The 27,264-nt window shown below is 30.2% G+C and overlaps 4 protein-coding genes and 1 long non-coding RNA gene across 8 annotated transcripts; 3 read left to right on the top strand and 2 right to left on the bottom strand.

Annotated features, from left to right (window-relative positions):
- Positions 1-1,480: 1,480 nt before the first annotated feature.
- On the top strand, positions 1,481-4,025 carry LOC112702022 (uncharacterized). Of its 2 annotated transcripts, none has more exons than XR_011863591.1 (3): positions 1,481-1,701; positions 1,992-2,248; positions 2,485-4,025. It is a non-coding gene; the product is annotated as an uncharacterized lncRNA (long non-coding RNA). The 2 variants fall into 2 exon arrangements; XR_003153904.3 differs by having other exon boundaries at positions 1,492-1,701; positions 2,064-2,248.
- A 2,722-nt stretch (positions 4,026-6,747) lies between these two features.
- On the bottom strand, positions 6,748-11,103 carry LOC112702021 (serine/threonine-protein kinase 12). The gene is made up of 12 exons (XM_025752864.3): positions 10,576-11,103; positions 9,887-9,961; positions 9,695-9,790; positions 9,526-9,611; positions 9,310-9,430; positions 8,725-8,804; positions 8,499-8,561; positions 8,245-8,363; positions 7,966-8,051; positions 7,657-7,778; positions 7,427-7,538; positions 6,748-7,286 (listed from the first exon to the last, which is right to left on the bottom strand). Exons 1-12 carry the CDS (start codon positions 10,891-10,893, stop codon positions 7,191-7,193), a joined length of 1,374 nt encoding a protein of 457 aa, XP_025608649.1. The 5' UTR covers positions 10,894-11,103; the 3' UTR covers positions 6,748-7,190.
- A 5,056-nt stretch (positions 11,104-16,159) lies between these two features.
- On the top strand, positions 16,160-21,059 carry LOC112702020 (serine/threonine-protein phosphatase 5). 3 transcript variants are annotated; one of them, XM_029287839.2, is made up of 14 exons: positions 16,164-16,255; positions 16,938-17,025; positions 17,100-17,255; positions 17,552-17,721; positions 17,808-17,879; positions 18,186-18,336; positions 18,443-18,551; positions 18,645-18,762; positions 19,185-19,332; positions 19,651-19,899; positions 20,030-20,155; positions 20,225-20,325; positions 20,459-20,533; positions 20,700-21,059. In XM_029287839.2, exons 3-14 carry the CDS (start codon positions 17,186-17,188, stop codon positions 20,757-20,759), a joined length of 1,449 nt encoding a protein of 482 aa, XP_029143672.1. In that variant the 5' UTR covers positions 16,164-16,255; positions 16,938-17,025; positions 17,100-17,185; the 3' UTR covers positions 20,760-21,059. The 3 variants fall into 3 exon arrangements, with proteins under 3 accessions (XP_029143673.1, XP_029143672.1, XP_025608648.1); XM_025752863.3 differs by having other exon boundaries at positions 16,166-16,255; positions 16,938-16,986; XM_029287840.2 differs by lacking the exon at positions 16,938-17,025 and having other exon boundaries at positions 16,160-16,255.
- A 1,521-nt stretch (positions 21,060-22,580) lies between these two features.
- Positions 22,581-25,699, top strand: LOC112702018 (ubiquinone biosynthesis O-methyltransferase, mitochondrial). Its single transcript, XM_025752861.3, has 9 exons — positions 22,581-23,064; positions 23,390-23,479; positions 23,887-23,965; positions 24,261-24,338; positions 24,750-24,798; positions 24,886-24,935; positions 25,022-25,171; positions 25,329-25,409; positions 25,515-25,699. The coding sequence occupies exons 1-9, from the start codon at positions 22,847-22,849 to the stop codon at positions 25,626-25,628; spliced, it is 909 nt and encodes a 302-aa protein (XP_025608646.1). The 5' UTR covers positions 22,581-22,846; the 3' UTR covers positions 25,629-25,699.
- LOC112702019 (alkylated DNA repair protein ALKBH8 homolog) lies at positions 25,533-26,454 on the bottom strand. The gene has a single exon (XM_025752862.3). It carries the CDS (start codon positions 26,452-26,454, stop codon positions 25,771-25,773), a length of 684 nt encoding a protein of 227 aa, XP_025608647.1. The 3' UTR covers positions 25,533-25,770.
- Positions 26,455-27,264: the final 810 nt, after the last annotated feature.

The raw sequence follows: 27,264 nt of genomic DNA, 5'->3' as shown, positions 1-27,264 counted from the left end.
TAATGTCATAGTAAATTTTAAAAGATTAAATTTAACAGTATTTATATAATTTTTTGAAGTGTTTGATAATATTTTAGATAGTTCTAGAATGTTCTAAAATGTTTTAGAAGATCTCAGAATATCTAAAAGGTTTTAGAAAATTTTGAAATGTCATAAAATATTCTAAAAGAATGAAAATATATAAATATAAAGAGTAGTATAAAATAATCTATAAGTATTTAAAAAAATATAATACAATAAATATTTATAGTGAAAATTTTGGATAATTAATTTAGACTATTAATTAAATTTAGTTCTAATTATTTATTAAAGATATAGATGATTATAAATAAAAATAAGAGTTAAAATTTAAGTGTATAAATAATTTATAAATTATAACGAATATTAAAATAATAAAATATTATTTTTATCAAAATTTTCTTTTTTTATGTTCTTTTATTTAAATTTTTTGCTAAATATTAAAGATTAAACTAATTTAGTCTTAATTCAAAAAATTAAATAACTCTAAATACTAATTTACTAAATATTGAAGATTAACTAACTTAATCTTAACTGAAGAAATTAAATAACTCCAAATACCAACACAGTATTATTAGAATATGTGCAAGGCTGTATCATCAATCAAACTAAATTAAACCTTTTTATTATTAATAATAAAATGAAAAAGGGTAACGTAACCCCCACCACACGATCATCGTTCGTGAACATTCATTTATAAGAGCCACCATAAATTTTTAATGCATATATCACTTAATAGCACAAAAAAATCTTGATACTTTCTCTCATCATATATTATTATAATTAAAAAAATTGTAACATCCAACTTCAAATCTCTGCTATCTAGTGTTGTCTAGTCTAGTATATTTAATTAATATTAATATAAGTAATTAAATTAAGATGTAGTAGCACTATATCTTATGGCATCATGCCATCATGGACCATGATACAAAACAGTGACTGAAAAAAAAAAAAAGAAGAAAAGCATGCGGTCAAAGAAAACGACAAGAATGTGGGACCTACCCACTAATGATAATGGTGTCCGTGTCCTATTGGGAAAAATTTGAGTTAATTTTAATACAAGTTAAAAAATATTTTGATGTAAATTAAAATTATTAGTTTAATTCATATTTACAATCTGTCAAGCTACATAGATTATTCTATAAAAAATTAATTTTTTATTGATTTCATATAAAATAACTAAAATTTTTAGTGAAAATTCAGGTGTAGCCGACTTCATGTGAAGTTGATAGTTGATAGCCGTTAGCCGTTAGATAACGACTATCAATTATCAAGAACAACTATCAACTTCAAGTCAATTGTACCTGAATTTATACCAAAATTTTTATATTGCGTTTTAAATTTACTACTAAAACATCTAACAGATTTTTACTTACAAAAATTTTAAAAGTACTTGTTAAAGTTATTAGTAAAAGATTTTTAAATTATTTAATATATATATAGTATAGTTATTATAAAAAGCATATAAATTTTTATTGTGGTGTAATGCTTTATGCTCTAATCTCACACTTGGAGGGTACTTTGTCTTTTGATCATTGTGGTGTTTGTGTTGTGAATTCTTTTCTTCTTCTTTAATTTTTTTCAGCTCTTCTTATCTCTTATCTTATGCACTTCCATAATCCAAAGTAGTATCTGTCTTTCTAGCTAGCCATTGAAAACATTCCAAAACCAACCTCTCATCAGGTATGTGCCTATGCTAACAATATTCTATATTCCTCATACTTTTTTTTTTCAGCTTTGGAACCGTTTTCATTTTCTATTCTAAATTATGCTTATCAACTGTTTGTTGATTTGCTTAGCTTACTTTCTGATATGATAATCATTCTTCATTTTATATAATATGACTGTTCCAGTCTAAATTCAATGAACTTATTTCAGTAAGTGTATGATGGATATAGTTGGTAGTAAAGAAATGGATTTGCAGCTTTAATTTTTGTCAAACACTAATCAAAGCAATGATTTTTTTCTGGAAGAACTTGGTGAACTGTAATAGTACTGATTAATGGTTTCACTTACTCATTGAAACTTCAACAACCTGGGATAAGATTTGAGATTAAAATCAATGGTTATTGGAGTTAGATTGGAGATGGTTTGAAGAGGGGAAAGTAGGAGGAGGTGAGCATTTACAAGTTTTGATAGTTGGTGAAACAGGACCTACAGTTCAAGAACCCTCTCACATCAAGGTCCCCCACAGCCATTAATTGAAGCTCAAAAACAACTGAAGCACAAGGTAAACAGAAACTAGACCCCCCCCATCATGACTCATCAAATATTATTGGATCAATTTACTGAAATTATTCTTGTGATAGAAAAGAATTTCAAATATGTTTGGGGCAATATGCAGAAGAGAGGGTTGTTAGTGATTAGCAACTTATAATTATAACTGTTTTTTTTTTTTGTTGATATTTGATAATGAACAATTAATATATCTGATGAGGTACCATTTTTATGCTTGTTTGGAAGCAGATGGATTTGGAGTTTATCTCTGAAGTTCTATATATCTAGGATGTACATACAGTAGCAACTTGGCATCTAAGATTCACATGAATGGAATTTATGGAAAGAAAAAAGCTAAGGACAAAAGCAAATTAAATTATCCCATACCTTTAGAACTTTTCAAACTCTGTGTGTTGGAATTTATGCAAAGAGTGATGAAAATATGAGGTGGAGATGCTCCAATATGATACTATGATACAATAATGGATAAGGTAGATATGTATAATTATGAAAGCTGGTTGGCTATAGTTACTCCTAGAATTCTAACTTCTACTAACTCACTTCACATATGGCGGCTAGTTACTATGTATTTTAATTATTTAGATTTTTTCTACATTTGTGGCTTTCATATCTATGAGACTTCTAGATAGTATCTCTTATTATAAGGTAAATCCAATTATTGTCTTTGATTGTTTTAGGAAAATGGGCATCACTAATTCATCAGAGACATAGTACTTATTATTATTGGAGGATCAGTTCATAATCTGAGTCTTTGGATTGACAAAAATCTTTTCAGTAATGCAGTAGACAATAATTCATTCAATCTTTAGTGTTACATATGTGAGATTGCTAGAGTTAATACCCAGAATATCATCAGCTCATCAAGGATTAGTAGCTCACCTACACATAAAATGTGAGCACCTAATCTATCTTAAATTTTGGGATTGACAAATTTTCAAGATTTGGTGCAGAATATGTAGAAAGGATTCAAAACTCAAAAGATATACCCTGAAGAAAGGTGGATTTGAATGTAATTAAAACTAGGATAACTGTTTGATTAAGTTTGCAGTTTCATGAATGGAAAAAACAGTGATCTAATGATTAGTGATATAGTTATCTTGGTTATTTAGTTGTTTTTGCTGAATTGTAAGATTTTGAAACTGAGAAAGCATTGATTTGGAATGTGAAAATATCATTCTGTAATTGCCATGATGCAAGGAGGATTTATTTTGTACTTGTCCCAATAATGCTCTCTGTGGCTACTGATCAAGGTTGATTTTAGCATAAAAGAAATATTTTATGTACTCATATTTGTCTTGTAGAGCCATTGCATGGGATTAACACAACATTATACGGAAACTATTTGAATATAAGAAATTAGGAATAGTGATGGAAGTTATCATTTTTTGTGCTCAAGAGGAGGTGGAGTTACATGATAATAATCACATGAGCTAATACTTAGATTAGTATTTATTTATTTTAAATCCCCAGCTAGACAATTATATGTAGCTTAACTGATACACTGATTATAATTTATAATCATGAATTTGTTTTTATGGCTTCTATAGGCTGAAGATTGGTAGAGGTCAAAGATGCTATGCTAGAATACTGGGTTTGGTTTGTTACTTTGTTTTTAACAACTCTCTGAATGGTTAGAATAAGTGTTTGTACTTGATGACTATGACTATGAATATGTTTGCATATTAATAACAGGCTGTTATATTGTTGATTTTATTTGGAAGACATGATATGATTGATGGATATGAGTAATAGTTTCCACTTTTTGACTATGATATTTTAATTTCTTTATGTCCGTTAGATTAGCTTATACTTACTATTAGAAAACAGTAGTAAGCTTATAATTAGTCTTTGTCTAATTCTTATTGTTAATTAGACTTCATATCTTTAGCTTGGCCACTTGTCCTTTTGTTTTTTTTTTTTTTAAATATGTTATCTTGGAAATTTAATAAATGAGATATTTCATTATTTTTGGTTTTGCAGCACATTTTTTTTTTTTATATATCATGGTAAGATCATGCTTTTGTCTCTTGTAACTTTTGTCAATTTTACATGTTAGCAGTAACAGTCTCGAGGATTGCAATTACTATATATGTCATATAAGATAAATTTATATACGGTGAGACCTATATTAACTTTAGTCTATAGGCTATGACGAAGCATACTCATGAAATTAATGTGATTTAGATGTCAATATTAGGCATACACTAAAAATTATTGGTTATTAATCAATCATTTATATTTTTTTTTTGGTGACTAATCAATCATTGTATATAAAAGAGTAAAGTATCATTTTTGTCCTCAACGATTGGGGTAAGTCTTATTTGTGTCCCTAACGTTTAAATCGTCCTATTTGTATCCCTAAAGTTTGTAAAAGCGATTCAATGTTATCTTGCCATCAATTACACATCATGAACGCTTTAGTTTGAGTTTTAAAAATCTCTTCTTGAAGTTAGAATACGAATGTCTGGGATAAAATCGATGATCCACTCCGAAAAATAGCTCATTAAAAGTTGAAACTAATTCCTACAACATTTACATAATTCACTTTTCTAGGGACATAATTGAATCTAAACACAAATAGTGGGTATAATATTAAAATTGAACACATCCAAGTGAGACCTAATTGAGAATGAATATATCCAAGTGAGAATAATTGAAAAATATAATCTGATTTGTTAGTATAATTGATAGTAGGATAACATTGAATCACTTTTATAAACGTTAGGAATACAAATAGGACGATTTAAACGTTAGGGACACAAATAGGAATTATCCCAAACGTTGGGGACAAAAACAATATTTTACTCTATATAAAAATATATATTTGATATTTTATGAAAAAATTATTATGCTATTATAAATAAATTAGGTTATTCATTTATTATAAATTTAATTATTTTACTAAGATAGATTTACTTATTTTGATGATTGATTATTTAATTAAAAAAATAAATTTGTATATAAATATATATTAACTAGTACATGGAGTAGTTTTGTTTAGATATTCAACACTCTCTCTCTAACTCTAAGTTTGTTTTCTCTTTTATTTTTTCTTTTTAAAAATTTCCTATACATAAATTTTTTTTCTGTAGTTTTAATATAGTTGATGTTGAACCTCAAACCTCTAGGTGAATAATAGTTTACTTTCCACCGACTAAGAAGATTGACAGCAATAAATAATAAATTGATCAATATTTTTTCTTTTAAAAAAAAAAAAAAAGAACAAAGGGAAGCATGTTACATGTTGGAAATCTCAAGTAATATATAATAGTAAAAGACTAGAAGGGTGCTTATCCAATCCAATCCAAGAAAAGGTGAAAATTGAAAGGGTGGAAAAGAGTAGCAGTGCATGTTCAATTATTCAGCATAATCCAAATGGGAATGGCACCCAAATAGGAAAATGCTATTTAGCTATAATGGTCCTACACACAAGCTTCCCTTTTCTTTTTTTCTTTTCTTTCCTATCTTTCCCACATTCTCAACACCATATATCACTTAATTGTCTTCATATATATATCTGTGTCAAGTGTCAACATTTCACATGGCAATATGACACGTCAGAAACTTCTGTTTATCTTTATAAATGCAACATTCTATGAAAAGAAGTATGAATATTTGCATGCAATAAGTTTGGTATGTTAATAATGAATAGTGAAAAATGAAAATGATAGTAATAAACTTGCACATATTATTACTATTGGTCTAGTCAGTGATTTTTCAGGTAGTAATGTCTGAGAGAACATGAGCAATGGTGAAAAGGAAACAAGTTGAAACACTGTTATTTTCACTCACTATGTTATACGTTAGTTGAATTCCTATGATCTTGACAACTGAAAAGTAATGAAAGGTAATAATATATATGGTCCCCCCCAACCACCTTAACATTTTTTTTTCTCATTAATTGGAGGAAGCTAGTGTCATATCATGCTACTATTGTGATTTGCAAAATCGTTATGTGTTGAAAATTCAGTACTGCAGAATCACAAGTATAAAACTGTAGTAGCCTCTCATCTCATTGAAGATGCTCAGCAACACTGATGAGAATGAAGGACATATATTCAATGTCATTACATGCTTCATCAATTTGGTATATATTCACAATGAATATGTATACATAACACAACTTATGTCTGAAATTCATCTTATTTTGGGAAAAATGAATATGTATAAGTATAAAGGTAATTTTATTTGAAAAGGAAAATTATTGTCATATGACAAAAAAGAATGTAAAATTCATTAACCATATTCAAAGATCTATAAGATGACAGGAAGTCTTTAAAAGAAATCTTGAGTCCATACTAGAAAGAATATACAACTGAATTTGTGAAGAAAAAGAAGGGGAAAAAATATTTACCAGTAAACAAGATAAAAATTTGGTCGGCAAGGTATGTAACGATTAAAATAAATAATAAAAAAAAATTGCAGGTGCCACTCATCAAGTTTGTTTGTATTCATAAAAGGTCAAATGAAAAAAAAGGCACTCACACCAGCTACCACAAATGGCTCAGCAACCATATAGATGTATCCATCAACATCATTAAGGATATTTATTCACAAGGTTTGTGTCTATAACCACATTCATTTGGAGCAACATCATCATTGCAGAAGAAGAAACTTGACTATATTACTACAAACTACAAAGAAACTTGTTTTTGCTTCAATTGTGCAAGAAACAATCACCATATCCACAAACACTTTAATTTATGCAGATCCATGTAACATGTCAAAACTCATGCTTAACTATAAATGTAACCAGAATTGACAAAAGGGTCGGTATAAAAGCTGCCAACTGGCCCAAGCATGAAGCCAAAATGTCAAATTTAAAACTAGGAGTACAAGTATGAAGTATATACAAAAAGCTATATATGGATGCATGTAGTGTATACGTATTGTAAACCAGATTCAAAGTGTAAAATCAAAATTCTTGCAGTTAATTATCTTGGCGTAGAGCGAGATGATTGGCTATTCGGGCTTGTGCGATATCCTCTAAACAGGGCCTCCAGACGCTGAATGCATGTAGGAGTCTGAACCTGTGTATCATGCCGGAGGAAAAATGAATCACATTCTGATGCATATAATAATTAAGATAACTTACAGCATGAGGAGGAAAAAAATGGAGGTGGAAACTGGTCTTGAAAATTGAAAATTCTTTCAGATGAATGAGATATACCTTCCAACGCTTCTTTTGATCATGATGGTAGTTGATGTCTTCTAATCTCCCAATTATTTGGCTAAATGTTGGTCTTCTGTAAGGTTTTTCATCCCAACATTCCTCTATTAACCTATGGAACAATAAAATTTTCAGGAAACATGAAACTTCTTTTAGAATCTTACTTATGAGGTATTATGAAACTCAGCATTGAAATCTGCAGCCAATAACATGTATTTAGCGTTACTCACTGCCTAAGTCCATAAGCATAAAGCTGGGGTGAAGCTTTAAATGGCGGACGTTCATTTTCAACATATGCTTTAGGAACTTCATTTTCTGACTTTGCATAAAATGGTGGATAACCTTCAATCATCTAAAGTAATAAAAAACCAATGCGTATTCAGTCAACAATTTGTTAAGCATCTCTACAAATGACGACTCAATGGTGTGAGCACTTCATATATTCTATTTCGGAATTGCACTTCTTTAGTGCTTGACATGAACGGTCCACCTGAGCATGGGGAAGAAGAAACCAAAAAAGAAAAATAGAGGAAATTTACCTCCTGTAGTATTAGAGCAAATGAAAACACATCTACTTTAGTGTCATATTCCTCATTCTTGTAAACCTCTGGAGCAACATAGCGCCCTGTTACGCAGTTGAATCACTTCAATAATATGAACTACAAAAATCAGACCAAACACTAACAGAACCAAAATGAAGTGTAACAGCAATTTCCAGTTTTGAAGGGTATGCAACAATAACATTGCAGAGTGCATATGACAACCCTCATGATAAACTATGAATATTACAAGAGACCCCACAAATGAAGAAAGCATACATGACGTATCCTGGCTTGTCACTGGTTTGTCTTCTTTGACTGTTTTTGCAAATTTCAGCAACTTGCTGACTCCAAAGTCAGCAACTTTCAGATGCCCAGAATCATCCCGAAGAATATTTCTGTTACCTTACTCATGTACAATGGAGGAACTTTAAACAGTTGCAATCATTCAAGAATTAATAAGATAATTCGTGGTAGTTCATGCCCATGTTGAAAGAATAATAAGATCAGCTGATGGATGGCAGGAAACTTACGGAGGTTCAAGATCTCGGTGTATAATGGCTTCTGGTTTATGTTCATGCAAATAATTCATTCCCCTGCAAATATTTCATTTATTACAAGCATCAAATTGCAATTTTTTTACTCGAGAGATTTCTTTTTCCCCTTTTATCTGACATTCAATTGTTCAAAACACAAAAATAGCAAACCAATACAAAGAATAAATAGTTAACTACACAAGAGAAGATGCTGTTGACTGACCTAGCTATATCAAGTGCAAATTTTACAGCTGTTCCTGGTTTTAATGCACCTTTCCGCTTCAAGTAAGTGCGAAGATCTCCCTGGGAAGATAATAATCCATTCCAAATTGTTAGGGAACGCAATTGAGAGATGGAAAGCTTAGTTAATCACTTACGTATTCACAGCTACTATTTCACATCTATATGCATTCCCTTATTTCCAAAACTTTGCAAAGATGAAGTGGAATCACAAATATAAAGAAACAAAACTTCTGTAAAAAGCCTAATACAGGGAGGGGCAGATATCAAGAAATGAGTACATATAAAGTGGCATTTGCCATTGATACATAACTTCCTTTACGCAAACTATTTATGGCTTCTAGATGAACCATACATTGATGTGCTCAAGGAAATGATTGCTGGAAATACATGAGCTCCTATCTAATGATGGATTTCCAGAAGCAATATTGGAAATATCCTCAACAAACATATGAGCTCCTATTTAATTATTTGAACAATATTCTCCTAACTATGATTTAGTATGGGGAACCAACCCATAGGATTTATTCAAAGCTTTTGTGATAGCCAGTGAAGGATAAAGGCTAACCTGTGGCAAATATTCCGTGACAATTATCATCGGGGTGCTTTGTGTTACAGCACCTAAAAACTGAACTACATTTGGATGCCGAACTTTCTGAAGTAACGCAAGCTCATCGTGAAATGCCTTCCTGGGAGACAGTCAAGAGCATTAACAACTATGAAAATACATAACTTGATAATTCAATTGACATGAATAAATAAAAGATTGATTAGACCAACCCACACTTTATCATCATCAGTGAACACTTCCTCCTCAAGAGTTTTGACAGCAACCTTAATTCCACGCCACAATGCAATACGGAAAGTTCCCTAAAATGATAACATAGTCAAGATAAAATGTAAAATGGAAAAAACAATAAGAGTGATATTGAAGCTATAAATAGTTCCATTACCTTGGTTATCCCAACACTATTTGTAAAATCAAGTTCTTTAGGATCAATCTCATATTCGGGGACTTCACGAGCATTTTGGACATGCATAGGAGCAACCTATCAAAAGTGAGTAGTAGAAAGATATATGAGTTTCTGTAATAGCTCCAATGGGAACTATATATACTTATATAGGAACTGAATCAAAAAACATACCGGGGGTTTTGCACCATGTTTCTCCAAAAGCTTTACAACATCATGATTTTTATAGTACATTGCATCAGCTAAAGGCTGAGAAACAAACCAGAAAGTTAGCATTAGATCACACACCACTTTGCACATAAAAATTCAGCAGAAAATAGCCCAGTTTGCAACACTAAATATTAAATCCAACAGAGCATATATAAAACTATTTTGTTTGCGCTACACTTAACATTAACATTAACATCATGATCTAAAGATCACTTTATATATAAAAAATAAATAAAAACTACTATCTGTACCCCAAAAATCAGCCGCCAAATGCTACTATGAATTTGTGTATAAATAATACAAATGTTGTTAATGTATATTTTGTATTCCAACAAGTATTCTATACAAGAGTGACTAGTTTATGGTGTACACTTAGCATAGCTAAAAAGAAAAATGATTACAATGTAAACTAGAAGGTTTCAGATTTTATAAACTCAGCTGAACTGCTGAAGTACAACCTTTTTTTAATCAACAATTCACAATATTTACTGAAAACAGAAACATTTCCTTGATGGACAAAATGTATTTATTTTTTTTATAAAAAAAAAAGAAACTATTTTTTCATGCACATTCCAGAAAATGAACTAAATACTACTACAAGACAAATACTCTTAATGAGTACAGGAACAACATGCATGATAGGGTGAAATTACCGTGCTGCCCCAGCGGTCCCTGGGGTCAACCTCAGCGCCATTTTGTAGCAACAAGTCAACGACGTCGGTGCGGCGCTGGCAGGCGGCGACGTGGAGGGCGGTGCGGCCGTCAATGTCCCTGAAGTTGACGTCACTGCCGAAATCTAACAGCTCCTTAATCCCTTCCAAGTCACCTTCGTTGGCAAGGTACATCAGCCGCACGGATTCGTCAACTGCCTCGGAGCAGAAGTCATCGCCGCCGCCTCCGGAGGAGCGGTCCGGCGCCATGGAGGATTGTCTGCCGAGTGAGAAACGGCGCTGAAGCTTTTTGGTTTCCATGGAATTGAGAATGTAGATAGAGAGCGCGGGAGCTGGAGGTGATTGAAGTGAGAGTTGGGAATTGAAATGAGGATTTTGGAGCGAGAAAGATTCGAGCTTTATTCTCGGCGGTGGTGGTTGTTTGTTGGAGAAGAAAGGAGAGAGAATAGAGAAAGAATCTCTTTTAGTTTTTTTTGTTGTTTGTGTGTTGCGTAATGCGTAGTTTCTCAGTTTCAGGCTCTATTTTTTTCTTTCTTTAAATAATTATAATTATTAGAGATAGAATAACTTTAATTAGGGCTGCACATAGAATAGAAGGGATAATTAATATCTGTGTATCTTCGTTGAATTCGAATTTTGGAATATTATTTGATCTGTATATTTTATATAAATAACATAGTTTAAAAAAAATAAATTTTAATATAATATAAATTTTAATGTGTTGTTTTATAAATTTTAAGATAATTTTTTAAATAAATTAAGTAAAAAAAATTATTTAATTACATATTTTAAATACCAAGATACATATGCATTTTTTCATAATTCTATATAAATTAATATTATAGGAGCAGATTAGGAAAAAAAAATGTAAATCACTGTTGACAGTTGTGGTTTAAGTATATTAATCATCGTAGACAGCAGCTATTTCTGTGGAACGAGATTTAATCATCAAGGCAGTAACAGCAGTTTATGTGTATTGAGTGTTGAATGTAAACCGCGGGAGGCAATAGCAGTTTACGTGGAGCATAATTGTCAGAACCGAATCAGTGATCGAACCAATTAGGTTATTGGGTCATTGGATTATTGGTTCAACCAGTGAATTACTGGATGAACCAATTGACCCGGTCCTATGTAAATAAAAAATAAAACATAGTCAAAAATTTAAAATTAAAATTTAGAATACATGTTTTTACTAATATTTTAAAAATATCTAGCTATTCTAAAACAATATAAAACAAAAACAATAAGTATTTTATTAATTTTACTCTATCATAAATATTTTTATTTTATTTTTATATTAAAATAACTATTATTTTTGAATTTTAATAATTTATTAATTAATTTATATCTATTATACTATTATATACTACAAGTATTTATTGAAAAATAATATTAATAGATATTATATAATTATAAAAAAATAAATGAGTTTATAATTAAAATTAAAATAAATTATTTGCTGAAAGATATCTATTTCTATTTTAATTTGCATATGTATTAATAACAAGTAAGTCGGCCTCATGGTTCCGCTATACACTTAAACTGCGGCTACCAACAGCGATTTGCGTTCTCCCCTAATTGGCTACTATCAACAGCAATTTCTACAGAATTATAAAAAATGCATTTGCGTCTTGGTATTTAAAAATGTGTAATTGAGTAAATTCTTTCCTACTTAATTTATTTAAGAAAATTATCCTGAATTTTATGATATATTGTTTTTAATTTTTTATGTTATACTTCAACTTAGAATAATTAAATTTAGATCTTGTATTATTATTATTATTATTATTATTATTATTATTATTATTATTATTATTATTATTATTATTATTATTATTATTATTATTATTATTATTATTATTTGTTGTTCAAGAAATTTTTTATTGATTATAGTTTAGGATTAAATAGGTTTAAATAGGTGAAAAATGAATTTTTTAAATATTTTTTTGTAAAAACAGCCAAACAAAATTTTAAAATAGTTTTTTTTTTAAAATTATGCGAATATACCCGAATCTCGATATCCGATCTAATATAAAAAAATGCAAATATCATATTTCGATCCAATCTAATAAATGCGGTACAGATTGAATAAAATTATAGATCAGATCCTATTCGTGTACAATTCTAACTTTAATGCAAGTTGAGTTATTTTGTAGTTTGTATATTTAAAAAAAATTATCATTTTTTATGTTTGTTTTTTTAATCAATTGAAGCTTATCTTCTTCAACAAAATTTTCCTTTTGACATTTTTTCTACATTGAATACACTTAAATATATCATTTTGGATGATTTTTTAACAAATTTAATAATTTTATTGAGTTTTGTAGTTTTATTAAATATATATATATATATATATATATATATATATTTTAGTTGAATATTTATATTATTTTTTATTTTATAATTAAGTTGTTTTTGTATTAAAAATATTTAAATTAATAAAATATTTTTTTTAGTATTCTAAAAAATATGTGGTAAAAAATTTAGTTAGATTTTAATTATAGATATCTTTAATTTGTAAAAAAATATTTTGTTAATTTTAGTATTTTTTACATTAAATAAGATCTAATTATAAAATTAAAAATAATAGAAGAACTCAATTAAAAGAATCTATAAAAATATAATTGTAAATTTAGTCAAATTATAAACATATATAACCAAAGTAATTAAATCTTTTAAATAATAGCAATGAAAAGTGGTTATTTTTAATAAAGTTAAAATTAATATATATGACAATAACATAATAATAATCTACGATTAAATAATTAGAGTTTAATTTTGATGTATTAATACAGTCGTGCAATCATAATCGTCTTTTTTTATGATTATTTATACGGACAATGTAAAATGTAGTTATTTTTGCTAATATGACATTATATAATTAAATATACGTGCAAAATAATTTTATACTAATAATATATTAAAATTAAATTTTAAATAATTATCCGTTGTTATAATGATAGTATATATATTCATTAAATTATGAATTTAGTTTTAATGAACCGTATTAAATCAGGTATTTAAGTGACCTTTTAAATTATAAATGTAAAAAATTGATTAATATCGCTGATATAATACATTAATACTTTTTGTCTAAATTCTTTTCATAAAAGTGAATACATGTATTTAAGTTTGATGATGTGATCAAACAAATTTAGTGATATAGTGAAGTATAGGAAGGTATTTATATATAAAGGTTTTATACCATTAATAATATGAAATTCAAGCTAAATCATTTATCATTATAGTCACGAAACTATATATTTGTATCTATATTTATTTTTTTAAACATACACCTTAATCTTTGACATAGTTATCTGTTTTAGCATCATAATTATATTAATTAATCTATCCTAAGAATTGTGTGTATGAATTCTGTTTTAAGGGCTGATGTATATTTTTATTATCTCTGAATCTTAAATTAGTTAAATCCAACACCTTATTTAATGAGACTAAATGTCAAGTTATTCTAGAAACTAAATGATGAATATTTATTTTTTGATGTAAACTATAAGAAGGATATTATTAAAACAAAATTAATTTTAATATATCGTCAGTGTAAAATAATTTTATATGCGTATCTAATTACATAATATTTAATTATCTTTTATATTAATAATGTAAATAATCATCTAAAAGAACGAATGTAATTATATAACTATGTAAAATATTTTAATACATTAAAAATAAACTCTATTTAAAAAATGGTTAAATTGTGAAGAAGTTTCCTTTCTTAAAAAATTGACAATTTATCAATTCCCTGTATATTACTCTGGAATGGGTGAGGTGTGTACTCATCACCATTCGAAAAGATAAGAATTGAAAGAAAAAGGAGGGTGAGGGAATTATTGTTCATTCTTTATTTCAATCTCAAAATTAAAGATGATTCTTTGAATTGGGCCACAAAATTGACTTCTTGTTCCTTCTCCATTGACATTGCTTTTGTTTTTGTGTGATTTAAATTTATGCTCTTATCAACATAAAGTCCTATTCATGTTGATGTCACTTCCTTTTACACATTCCAAAGTCATAATCTAGCTACAAAAAGGAATAGTGAACTATCACCTTTGTTTTGGTATCATAATCTAACTAATTTAAATTTATTTTGTCACTATTTATTTTTATCCAATCTATTTCCCATGTCTAGGGTCAATAAGATAATTGTTTATTCAATCTCCTATATATCTTCTATCCATTTTGAAAAGTTAAATTAAGATAGACATAAGTATACTATCTTCTTTTAATAGAGATTTAAATTTGTATCTTTTTTTTCTTTTTGAGTTTTAAAATTGTATCTTCATTCTTATGAGAAATTAAGCTACTTATCATTTATCAATATATATTATTGGACAATTACTTCATAAACTAATAAATTAATTGCAATATTGCACACAGACGCACAAATTAACTTTTTAAAATAGGTCTTTTGCAATTTTACATGAGAATAACTTTTTTATATTTATATCATAACAATACCCTACAAAAACATTCTTCTTTGTTAACATCTTTAGTGGTATTATGTATGTATATAAAAAGTGTGTTATTTGTTTATGTTATTTAAAAAAATGTATGTTAAGCATACTAAATTTAAATGTGATGGTATAAAACAAGACTTTAGATGTTAGATAAAAACAATTTAATTTTTCTGTTAGTTTCTATAGTTTTATTAAATTTTTAATTAAGTTTATATATATATATATATATATGGTTTAATTATTCTGTTAGTCTCTATAGTTTCATAAAATTTTCAATTAGGTCCCTATACTTTTTTTCCTTTTAATTGAGTCCTTGCACCAAATTTTTTTTTTAATTGGGTTCCTAAACTTTTTTCCTTTTATTTAAGTCCCTATACCAATTTTTTTTAGTTAGGTCCCTATAAAATTAAGTCAATTACTACTAAAAAGGACTTAATTGAAAAAAAAAAATTTAGTATATAGACTCAATTAAAAAAAAAAAAGTATAGGAACCTAATTGAAAATTTCACGAAACTATAGGACCAACAGAGTAATTAAACATATATATATATATATATATATATATATATATAATTGAGTTTCTATACTTTTTTAATTTTGTAATTAGGACTTTGTTATGTAAAAAATATTAAAATTAACAGAATATTTATCCTAAAAAATATATAGTCAAAGATCTAATTAGGTTCTTAATTATGGATACTTTTAATTTACGAAAAAATATTTAATTAACTCTAACAATTTTTAACTAAAAAGAATCTAATTACAAAATTAAAAATAGTGTAAGGACTTAATTAAAAAATAAAAAATATAAATACCTAATTATAAATTTAATGAAACTATCGGGACCGATAAAAAAATTAAACCATTAAGAAACAAGTTAAAAGTTTAGAAATAATAAATAAAGTGACCAAGTGAATATCAATATGGCATACTTAGAGCTCATTGTTCAGTTTTTTTTTTCTAAATATTTTTGGGCCTAGTTATTTATGGTTGGATGAGAGAAATAAAATAGTGGCCTCATTTGAGAAATTGGGCTAGGCCCAATATCAGGCCCAATTAAGCCCATAAATCGCCTTGTATTTTCAGCTTCAGGAGCCCTCAAGAGCAGACGCCGGTAACACCTTTTCTTTCTCATTCTCTTTCTCTCTTTCGCTGCTTCACTTCTTCACTGAGCTTCCATTTCAAAGGTACCGGTTTCTATCACTGATTTCAATAACCATGTTTTTCACGTGTTCTATTTCAGTATTCTCTTTGCATGTGTTCTTCACCCGTTTGTTCTTTACTTTATAGTAATGCTACATATTATTGCTGGAAAAATAAAATTTGTTTTTTCAGCGTTCGTGTTCATTACTTATGTTCATTCTGCATATGCATATACCCCATATTCAAAAAATTGAATTTTTAACATTATATCTTTTTTTTTCGTTTATCTCTTGCCAATATAATGTTTTTTAGTTGTCTGTTGTGGTTGGTCCCTGTTTTGTCTTTTTCTGAGTGTTGTTTGTTCTGATCATTCATTCTGGGAAAAAGGAAGATTTGTTAGTGTTTGAAATAGGAAAACAGAATCATGGTGATGATCCTGCTGCTGCTGATAGTGATATTATATTAAGTTTTTTGAATGCTTTCAGTAGAAGTAGGAGACAAAGATGATTTGGGAGGACGCTGACGTTAGAGCTTCTTTGTCTTTTGAATTGGCTCTATTATTCTATCTAATTATTTGATTGGAAAAGAAAGTTTTTCTTAATATTTTTTTAGAAAGGGGAAAAGGGGGGGGGGGGGGGGCTAAATTGCAATTTCTGCTATCATATATTGTTGTTATTGCATGGCTGCTTCTACTATGACCTTCCATCTTTATTTGTCTTGTTTCAGTGTCGATCTCAAAGTTGTGGTGATTTCTACCTGTTAGTCTAAACTAGAGGTTTCCGAATCACGAATTTCTGATATAGCTCCTTCACTTGTAAAGACCTTTTTTTTTCCCGGATTAGTAGTTGAAGTTTTACCCTTTCTGAGTTCTCTGTTTTATTCTAACAGATCAAGCATTATAAAGTGAGAATTGGAAAGATGGATGTAGTTATATTTTGAAGTTATTTAGTGTATGCAACAAAGGTTCTCTCAATATGGAAGCTGACAATTCTAACATTTCAAAAGCTGAAGAATTCAAGCGCTCTGCGAATGAAGCATTCAACGGTGATTAATGCTTATTCTACTTGTTGACAATATGATCCATTTACTTTCTTCAGCTGAATAATTGAGTTTGCTCAATTTTATCCGTAGTATATCAGTATTCGGTAGAGCAAATATCGGAAGTGTGTGGAACGGAATTAATGTTGTCATCTTTTCCTTTTTCATTAATTGTTGCATATGACGTTATATTGCAAAGGAGCTGGCACATGGTGCTTTCCGCCTTTTCTTTATTTCTTATTCTTATTATATTTTCTTTTATTTATTTCAAAGAATGATCATCCAATGTTTTTGCTTTTCAGCTCACAGATTTACTCAAGCTATTGAACTATATACGCAAGCAATTGAACTAAACGATAAAAATGCGGTTTACTATGCTAATCGTGCCTTTGCGCATCTTCGGCTTGAGGAATACGGTAGTGCCATACAAGATGCTACAAAGGCTATTGAAGTTGATCCTAAATACTCAAAGGTGCTTCACTTCCTAGAACTTTAGGTTTGCTTGCATTTAGTTATCTACCAAAACTTCTGTGTGCTGATTATAGTTACTTGTTATAGGGGTATTATAGGCGGGGTGCAGCTCATCTTGCTATGGGAAAATTCAAGGAGGCTCTAAAAGATTTTCAGCAGGTAATTATATGCAATTATAAATGTCTGTTTTCTTAAAAAGGTTGCAGGTCATGGCTCATTTAAATATAAAACTGTGGTATTGCTACATTGCTGAATACATATAGGTTGGTACTGCTTTCATTTTTCATGTTTCTAAAATAATAATATTTCTTTTTGTTTGGTGTTGTTTGTGAGATCTTTAAAGTCATGCAATTCTCTTATTTATTTGATCTGCCCTTTCATTACAACTTTGATTACCTCACTTATGATATTATTTAGCATATAATGTCCAAATGTGTTTAATCTGATTTTCTTATATTGAAATAGGTCAAGAAAATGTGCCCAAATGACACTGATGCATCAAAGAAATTGAAGGAGTGTGAAAAAGCTGTTATGAAACTTAAATTTGAAGAAGCAATTGCTGTGCCAGAGCATCAAAGACGTCCAATAGCCGACTCCATAGATTTCCATTCTATAGGTACTATGTTAAATATGGCATCTTTTCTATGTTCCGCATCTATTCTATAGCTGTAGCAGTTATTCATTCGTGGGCATGAAAAAATTGGAGTTTGTTTTGATGCTAGATGTGGAGTCACAATATTCAGGAGCAAGAATAGAGGGGGATGTTGTTACTTTGGATTTTGTGAAGAAAATGATGGATGATTTCAAGAATCAAAAGTGCTTACACAAACGGTACTTAAGCATAGGAGTTCATTAATAACTTTGAATTTCTTTAAGTGTTATCACTTACTAACTTTGCTGGTTTTGTCATGGTTCATGTATTAGTTATGCATTCCAGATTGTATTGCAAACCAGAGAAATGTTGAAAGCTTTGCCTTCTCTTGTTGATATAAATGTTCCCGATGGCAAACATTTTACTGTTTGTGGTGATGTGCATGGCCAGGTATGGATGTTTAAAGTTTTGTTAGCAATAATTCAAAAATAAAAAGTGTGTTGAGCAAATATGGATACTTGTGTACCACATCTTTGTGCAGACAAAGAGTAGGACTCCAGAAAAGAATTTATGTACTTAGAGAATGATTAACTTGAAAAGAAAGTTAAGTTTCGTCAATGACGTGGATTGTGTATTTGTGTTGTTACAGTAATGCCATTCATGATTAATGATGAAATATTAGTTTGTGTTATTTTTTCTAATTTGATATTTCTCAAATGTTGCTAATGTAATAACTTCTGAACATTCTCTCGAGTACAGTTAAATGTAATAATATTTTGATCAAAGTGACCCTAGTTGCTTGCCTATCGTATTTGTTTTTAACTTTGTTTTCTTTCTTAATTCTTTTCAATTTTCTTTAACTAATCCTGCAGTACTATGATCTCTTGAATATTTTTGAGCTCAATGGGCTTCCCTCTGAAGAGAATCCATACCTATTTAATGGTGACTTTGTTGATAGAGGATCGTTTTCTGTGGAGGTCATCCTCACTTTGTTTGCATTTAAGTGCATGTGTCCTTCAGGTGATCCTCAGATCTTAATTAGTCTGAAAGCTTTGCTATATTTTCTTGGCACGTTATAAATTTTTATGCTCGTCAGGAATTGTTAGAATCGAAGAAAGTTTCTGATGATATTCGATGTTCACTTCAATCCCATTATGCTTCATTTTGATATTGAACCTCACAAATTATAGTGTTCAGTAGTGTAGTTTCAATCAAGTTATATACTTTTGTCTATGTGATTGGATTGGAAGGAATCCTAGTGTACTCCCCAATCAGCTTCATCTATATGTACATTTTTCCTGTGAATCGCTACTTATAGTATTTTCATGTAAATTTCAGGCATGTATCTAGCTAGAGGAAATCATGAGAGTAAGAACATGAACAAGATATATGGTTTTGAAGGCGAGGTGCGCTCAAAGTTGAATGAAACATTCGTGGAACTGTTTTCAGAAGTATTTTGCTGTTTACCCTTGGCTCATTTGATAAATGAGAAAATTTTCATAGTTCATGGAGGTCTATTTAGTGTGGATGGGGTCAAACTGTCTGATATCCGAGCAATTGACCGATTCTGTGAGCCTCCAGAAGAAGGTTTTTGATGCATCCTTTTTCCCCTTTCCATTTCCTCCAAACATAATAACATTACCTACTAAAGGCATAAAAGAATGTATTCTTCCGCGATAGCATGGTAGTCTTATTTTCCTATCTTTGGCGTGGGTAGGACTGATGTGTGAATTGCTTTGGAGTGATCCGCAACCACTCCCTGGAAGAGGTCCAAGCAAGAGGGGCGTAGGTCTCTCTTTCGGTGCGGATGTCACGAAAAGGTTTTTGCAAGATAATAACTTAGGTATGTGGTCATCGATTTGTTACTCTGCTTGTTCTTTAATTCTTGACTTCTAACACCACCACTTCACAGATTTAGTTGTACGATCTCATGAAGTAAAGGATGAGGGCTACGAGATTGATCATGATGGTAAACTCATAACTGTTTTCTCTGCTCCAAATTACTGTGACCAGGTAATCAAACCCTTGTACTTCTGTTTAAACACCTCGTTTTTCGTACTAAATATCATGGAACTTTACTCAAATGAACCGTCTCGTTTCCGAGGTTAAAATCTAAATCGCATCGATTGCTCATTGTATGCTGCAGATGGGTAACAAAGGTGCCTTTATTAAGTTTGAAGCACCTGCTTTGAAGCCTAACATTGTTACATTCTCAGCAGTGGTTAGTATCTTTTGTAATCTTAGTCTTCTCTACAATGTTCCAATTTTGTACATTTCCTCAAATAAATTTTCCCGGTCTATGGTATTTATTTTTAAAGCTTCAAGCTTTAAATGCAAGTAACCTGATGCTGAGATTCTTGTGTTTTTGGATTTTGTTGAATTTTCAGCCACACCCTGATGTGAAGCCAATGGCTTATGCAAACAACTTTCTCAGGTTATTTTCATAGTTTTAGGTAGCTAACTGGAACTACTGATGCTTTATGCTTTGTGGTCTCTCTACTATGCCTCCAAAGATAGAATATACATAGATCTCTCTCTCTTTCTCTTGTTTTTTTTTTTTATTTATTTTTTTAGTACATTGTTAGAATTCTTTTTTGTGCTTGTAATCCACTTGGTTGTTAAGTGTAGTTGTGTAACGAAATATTTAGTTATAACTTGTTTAGGAAGGTTAAATTATGGTCACTTGAAACTTGGTGATATTTTTCTACTTGGCTTGAATTTGAAGGAAGTTATTAGATTATTATGCATTTGTGGACTTTATCTATTTAAATACTTGATATGTTAATTATAAAAGAGTAGGGAAGAATGTGTATATCTAAACAAATGTACGTTAAAAATTAATTACTAAATTAGTTATTATGAATGTGTATATTTAAACATGTTGTTTTGTACATTTTTTAACTAAATAATTAACCACTAGAATAATCGAATGATTAGTTATTAAATTTGTTTTACAGTAGTATAATGATATTTTTTATGAAATAACAATTATGAATTTTTATGTGTGGTGGTTAATTGGTAATTATATTTTGTATATGCGTAATATGAAAGTATTATCTTAAGACATATATATCTTATGTTTATAAGGGCATGCTTAAATTTATTCAAATTTTATATTTTTAAGGTTTTTTAATCGCCAATAATATCACTTTAAGTTACTTTGGCACAAGAAAAAAATTCACTCACGTACTTAATCTATAGGCAAGTCCAACACTGAGGTAATTTAAATAAGGCTAATTTTATGGTGTCTATGAATTTTTGTCGAATTTATTTTTTGTAATAAATTTTAATTTTTTAAAAATTATTTATTTTTATATTTTTTAAATTAAATAATAATTTTTAACCGTTTTTAGTAAATAGGCACCATTTTTTAGGTACCATACGATTCATCTTCAAGTAATTGGGATATCTACTTTTCTTATGAGTTTCATATTTTACTTTATATTCTTAAAAATTAGTTTGAGCTTCATGTGAAACATTTACATATTCGCTCGCATAAGTTTTCTTTCTAATCATTACTAGTAAGATGAAATTGATAAATTTTTCAAAGGTTCTTTTGTCTATTGAAATACTGAGAGGCTAATATTATTTGGCTGCGTTTAGTTTTGATAACATGAAAGCACTTTATCCGTCTGTTTAAGTAAGTTTCGGGATTTATCTGTTTAAGTAAGTTTTGGGGTTTAAATCTTGCCTTATGCATATAATAATTTATTGGTTAATGGTAGACCTTTAAATGAAATTTTGATTTATGACGAATTAGTTTTTAACTTATCGAGTTAGGGGATACCGTGGATAACAAAAGAAAGTTTTGATAACATGACAAGATAACACACTAACAACAAAAAAATAGAAACATATTTTTGTATTTTGTTTAATAATAAAGTAGAACAAATTATAAAAGTCTAATTTATTTTTATTTTTTATATAAAAATTTAGAAAAAAATATAATTATAAAAATTTAATAAGAATAATAAAAAATAAATTATATTTTTTATTAATATTTTTGTATTTTTTTAAAAAAATATAAAATATACTAATTTGGATATAATGTCTCTATTTATATTTTATTTGTCAAATATAATTTTGTCTTTGTATTTTTATTTTAATATCTTATATCTATAAATAAATGTAGTCTTTGTATTTAAATATAATTAAAGAATTTAATTTTAATATGTTGATAGTATAATTTTTTAATTATTAAATTTAAAAATTAATTGTTTTTATTGATGCAATAATAATATAATACATGATTGGATGGTCATGTACTCATGTCAAATTCTCATATATAAACATTAAAGTCATAATTAAATTATTTAAAAATAAAATTTGAACTTTTACCATTATGCCACCGCCCTTCATTGCTATTTGCTGGACGTGTAACCGGTGGCACCGCTCGAAACAGTGACTGATCTTCCATTCTTCTTCCTTTCCCTGAACCGGTGAAGCTTGAAGCAGAAAGACTCATTTTCTGCATCACTTTCCCGCTTGCACCCTTAAACCCTAATCCCTAAATCCAACACAGTACTTTTCGTGAATGGCTTTGAACGTCACCATCCACCGCATTCTTCGTCATCGTCGCTTCCTCAATTCTGCTAATTCCACTCTGCATCTCACCAACACTAGGTGCTTCTCCCATGCTCCATCACCTTCTCCCTCTCAGAGTTCCAAAGCTAATGATAAAGATCCTCATTCAGGTCCATCTTCCTTGAAGGACAACGAGCTCGCCAAGTTTGCCGCCATTTCTGATACCTGGTTAGCTTTCTATTTGGTTCTTGTTGCACACATACATAAAAATCACGTTTTGGAATCTGGGTTTTGGTTTTTCCAATTGGAGAATGTGAAATTTGCAACCTTTTTCTTAGTAGTGGTAATGGAACAATTAGAATTGAAAGCTGATTATAATTTGCTCTGGAACCATTTGAATTCAGTTTATAGTGAATTTGCTGCAATTGTGCAATTTTCTTTTTGTTAGATCTCTATAGAATCAAGGATATGTGTTCCTGTAAATAATGGTAGGAATGTCTGGCTAATATAATGGATGTCCTCTATCTGTTTGTATTTTTGCCTGCATAACTAGGTGGGATTCTGAAGGCCCTTTCAAACCTTTGCATCTCATGAATCCTACAAGACTTGCTTTCATCAGGTCTACACTCTGTCGACATTTTAAGTAAGCCACCTCTTTTGTGCTTATAATTCCTATATAGTACTAATGATTCATTTTGCAATCCAGTTAGTTCCATTGTTTTATGCATGTATCATGTATGTACTACCACTTGCTCAGATTCCCAGATACTACTAGTTTACTTATTGGGATAGCATAGTCATTTTTTGTAGCAGATGTGAGATTAGATATTTATTATTGCTATAATGTAAAAGTATTGATTCAAATGAGGATATGAAAAGAGATGACTGTGGAAAAGTATTTGTTACTAAAAACCGTTGATAGAATTGCTTTTGATGCCAAATGAAGATAGAAAGAGATAAATATAGAGAACAATGGAAGTAATGATATATATTTTGTCCTTTTGATGCTATGTGGTTAATAAATTATTAATTGTAATTTTCTTGTCTCAGGAGGGACCCTTATAGTACACGACCCTTTGAAGGACTTAAAATTGTTGATGTAGGGTGTGGAGGAGGAATTCTTTCTGAGGTATCTTTTTCTCCTTGTTGTGACATAGTGAAAAAACGCTTGTTCTTTGTATCTGCTGGCCAATACGGAAATGTGGGGATTTGGAGGTCACATTTGTTAGCTAGGAACCTGGAATTGTAAAAATTTGGTAACAAATTGACTAGATTTGTTAATTGTCAGATAGAAATGTGGAAACCTAATGTCTTTCTTTGATGCATATTATCCTACTCTTACTCATTATGATTATTATGTTTCCAACTGGAAATCAGTGTTCTTTTTATCCTCATTTATAGTTATACTCTCCTTTGGTCTTCAGCCATTGGCTCGCTTGGGAGCTACCGTGACAGGCATCGATGCTGTAGAGAAGAATATCAAGATTGCTCGACTTCATGCTGTATGCTTATCCTATAATTTGTCCATTGAAAATTTACAATCAATTTATGCATCAACTCATATAATGTTGCTCTTATTTGTCGGTGTATTTCAAAAATTTTATCAAGTTTCTTATTGTGTCATGATTTGCTTCATTTTATTTCTATGATAACATATTTCCACTGAGATTATGCAATTTGCTAATTTTTTCTTCTGGAAGACTATGATGTTTGAAAAATTAATACTTGTTATATTTCACACTTAACATTTTGTTCTTAGATAGGATGATCCACAGTTTTCTTGCTATAAATATGTTACAAACAAAGGCTAGATTGAGTTACATTAGTGAATGAAGTTGTTGCTACCTTTAGAAAAATTGGTCCATTACATCTTCACTATTAGCTTGGCAACTTTATTATTGTTTTTTTCACAGGACTTGGATCCGACGACATCAACTATTGAGTATTGTTGCACAACAGCTGGTACATACACACATCTTATTCATTCTTATTGAGTATTACTTTGTGTGGGTTCCTTTTTTGACTAAGTTGATAAAAGTAACTGATCAGAGAAGTTAGTTGAAGAAGGAAGAACATTTGATGCAGTAATGGCCTTAGAGGTACTCTATCTCTCTCTGCTTCCTCCCTCAGTTGTGTGAGCTCTCATTGGGTTTATGCATATCAAGATCATTTTGAATGTTCACAGGTGATCGAGCATGTTGCGAATCCTGAAGAGTTCTGCAAATCTCTGGCAGCATTAACAAATCCAGATGGAGCCACTGTTGTATCAACAATCAATCGATCGATGCGAGCATATGCAACTGCCATTGTTGCCGCGGAATATATTCTCCACTGGGTAACTCATTCTTCTTGTTGACTCCACAGTTTTACATCATTTCTTCCTAAACAATCTTGGTTACAACATACATATGATGCATAATTGAACTCCACTTGAATTGGTAACTAGCATATCAATGTTATAATTGTAATTGGATTTGGATATATTGTTGCAGCTTCCAAAAGGCACACATCAATGGTCCACCTTTCTTACCCCGGAAGAACTAGCCATGATCCTACATCGTGCCGGCATCAATGTAAGCTAAATGCATCAACAAATTCACTTACACCTTCAACCTTAATCTGAATTCGAATCAGCTTGTTTTGAGTTTAAACCAGCTTCTACAACATGATTAACACAGGTGGAGGAGATGGCAGGATTTGTGTACAACCCTCTAACAGGAAGGTGGTTATTATCAGATGATATCAGTGTCAATTTCATCGCCTTTGCAACCAAAAGCCAAAACGCTATCTAATGTCATTACAAAAACAAAAACACAAACTTTTCATTCAACACTGAATAAAAATCCAATCTTTTTTTTTTTTCCCTTTCAAAAGCTCAATACAAAACTAAAATAACAGATCGGTTTGATTTGGATTGGTTGGATTCGAATCAGTTCATGGATCAGGGCAGAGTTTCCTGAGAGTAATGGAGATTCTTCTGGATTGTTCCAATTCATTTCCTTGCCAGAGCTGAAATCCAGGGTTGCGATTAATCTGGTGCTTCCATTGGTACCTGGCTTCCCCTGACATGAGAACCAAGGAGCCCGGCGTGAGCAAGACGGGAACTTGAAGCGAATCGGAGTGAAGGGGAGTGAAGTGCATGACGCAGGAAGATTCGAGAGAGAGGATGGCGATGGCGTCTTGGAAGCGCAAGAGGTCAACGTGGGGGCAGATACCTTGTCCGGGAAGGTACATGTTGACGATCATCTGGTCGAAGAAGGGTTCTCTGGAGAGAAGAGGGTGAGGGAGAATGGAGGCAGATGAGGTGCGGATGAGGTGGGAGAGGTGGTGGGCCCAGGGAGGGAGGTGGCCGAAGAGCATGGCTTGGTTGTTGTTGGTAGTTGGAGAGAACCAGTTGTGGGAGTTGATGGCGGAGAGAAGGTGGGTTTGGTGGCGGTGAGAGAGGAAGTTGGTGCATATCCATAGACCCTTAACTTGCTCTATTGCCACCCACTTCAACTTCTCTTCTTCTTCTTCTTCTGATGATGATGATGAGGGTCCGAAGACTTGTTCTAACACGGCTTTCTCGTCTTCTTCTTCTTCTTCTTCTTCCATTCTCAGTGGTGTGTTTTGTGTCATGAGCTTCTTCTTCTTCTTCGCGATTAGGTTTTTAACACATTACAGAAACGGGCTTTCTAAGGCCTACATGCTTTTCATTTTTATTTTGGCCCTAGTCTTGCATGATTTTGTTCCTAGAGGTGGATTGATTTCATCATTTTCAAAATTAATTAAAAAATACTAGTCTTCCTTTGAATCCTTTCCTTGAATCATATTGTTGGCTAATTAGACGCCAAAAAAAAAATAATATTGTTGGCTAATTTAAGAAAATCCGTAATGCATAGTTATTAAGAGAGTTGGTATTTTTTTTAAAGTGAATGTTATGGTGCCTTTGAGATTGTGCTTAACTTGTTAAAAAAGATAAATAAATAATATTTAATAAATTTTAAATATTTTATTTTTTATTTTAAATATTTTATTTTTTACTTTTTAAACATAAATTAGACAATTAGATACTATAGTAAAAAATATTATAAAATTCACCTTTTTTTAATATGAAGTTGTTTTTTTTAAAATTGTTATTGAACAAATTAGACGATCAAATGAAGATTCGATGTTGATGAGATATGTAAATTTGAGGATTAGATTTGTGCATTATAAAAGTTTTAAAATTTGAGGTATTTTTGTGTTTTAAATGACAAATTTATTGGTCTAATTTGTGTTTTTCACATTCTAATTAAAACATACCATATTCCAATAATGCTGTAAAATATTACCATATCTCGAATATCAAAATTAAAAAAACTAGCGGCTCAACAGGCACTATCGTGCCTGTTCAGCCGCTTTTCTATTGTTTTTTTTAAATTAAAATTTATTTTTTGTTAATATATT

This window comes from Arachis hypogaea, chromosome 7 (assembly GCF_003086295.3).
Source record: "Arachis hypogaea cultivar Tifrunner chromosome 7, arahy.Tifrunner.gnm2.J5K5, whole genome shotgun sequence".
NCBI classification, from domain to species: domain Eukaryota; kingdom Viridiplantae; phylum Streptophyta; class Magnoliopsida; order Fabales; family Fabaceae; genus Arachis; species Arachis hypogaea.
Note: the sequence above shows the minus strand (reverse complement) of the source record. Positions and strands in the feature narration are given on the sequence as shown.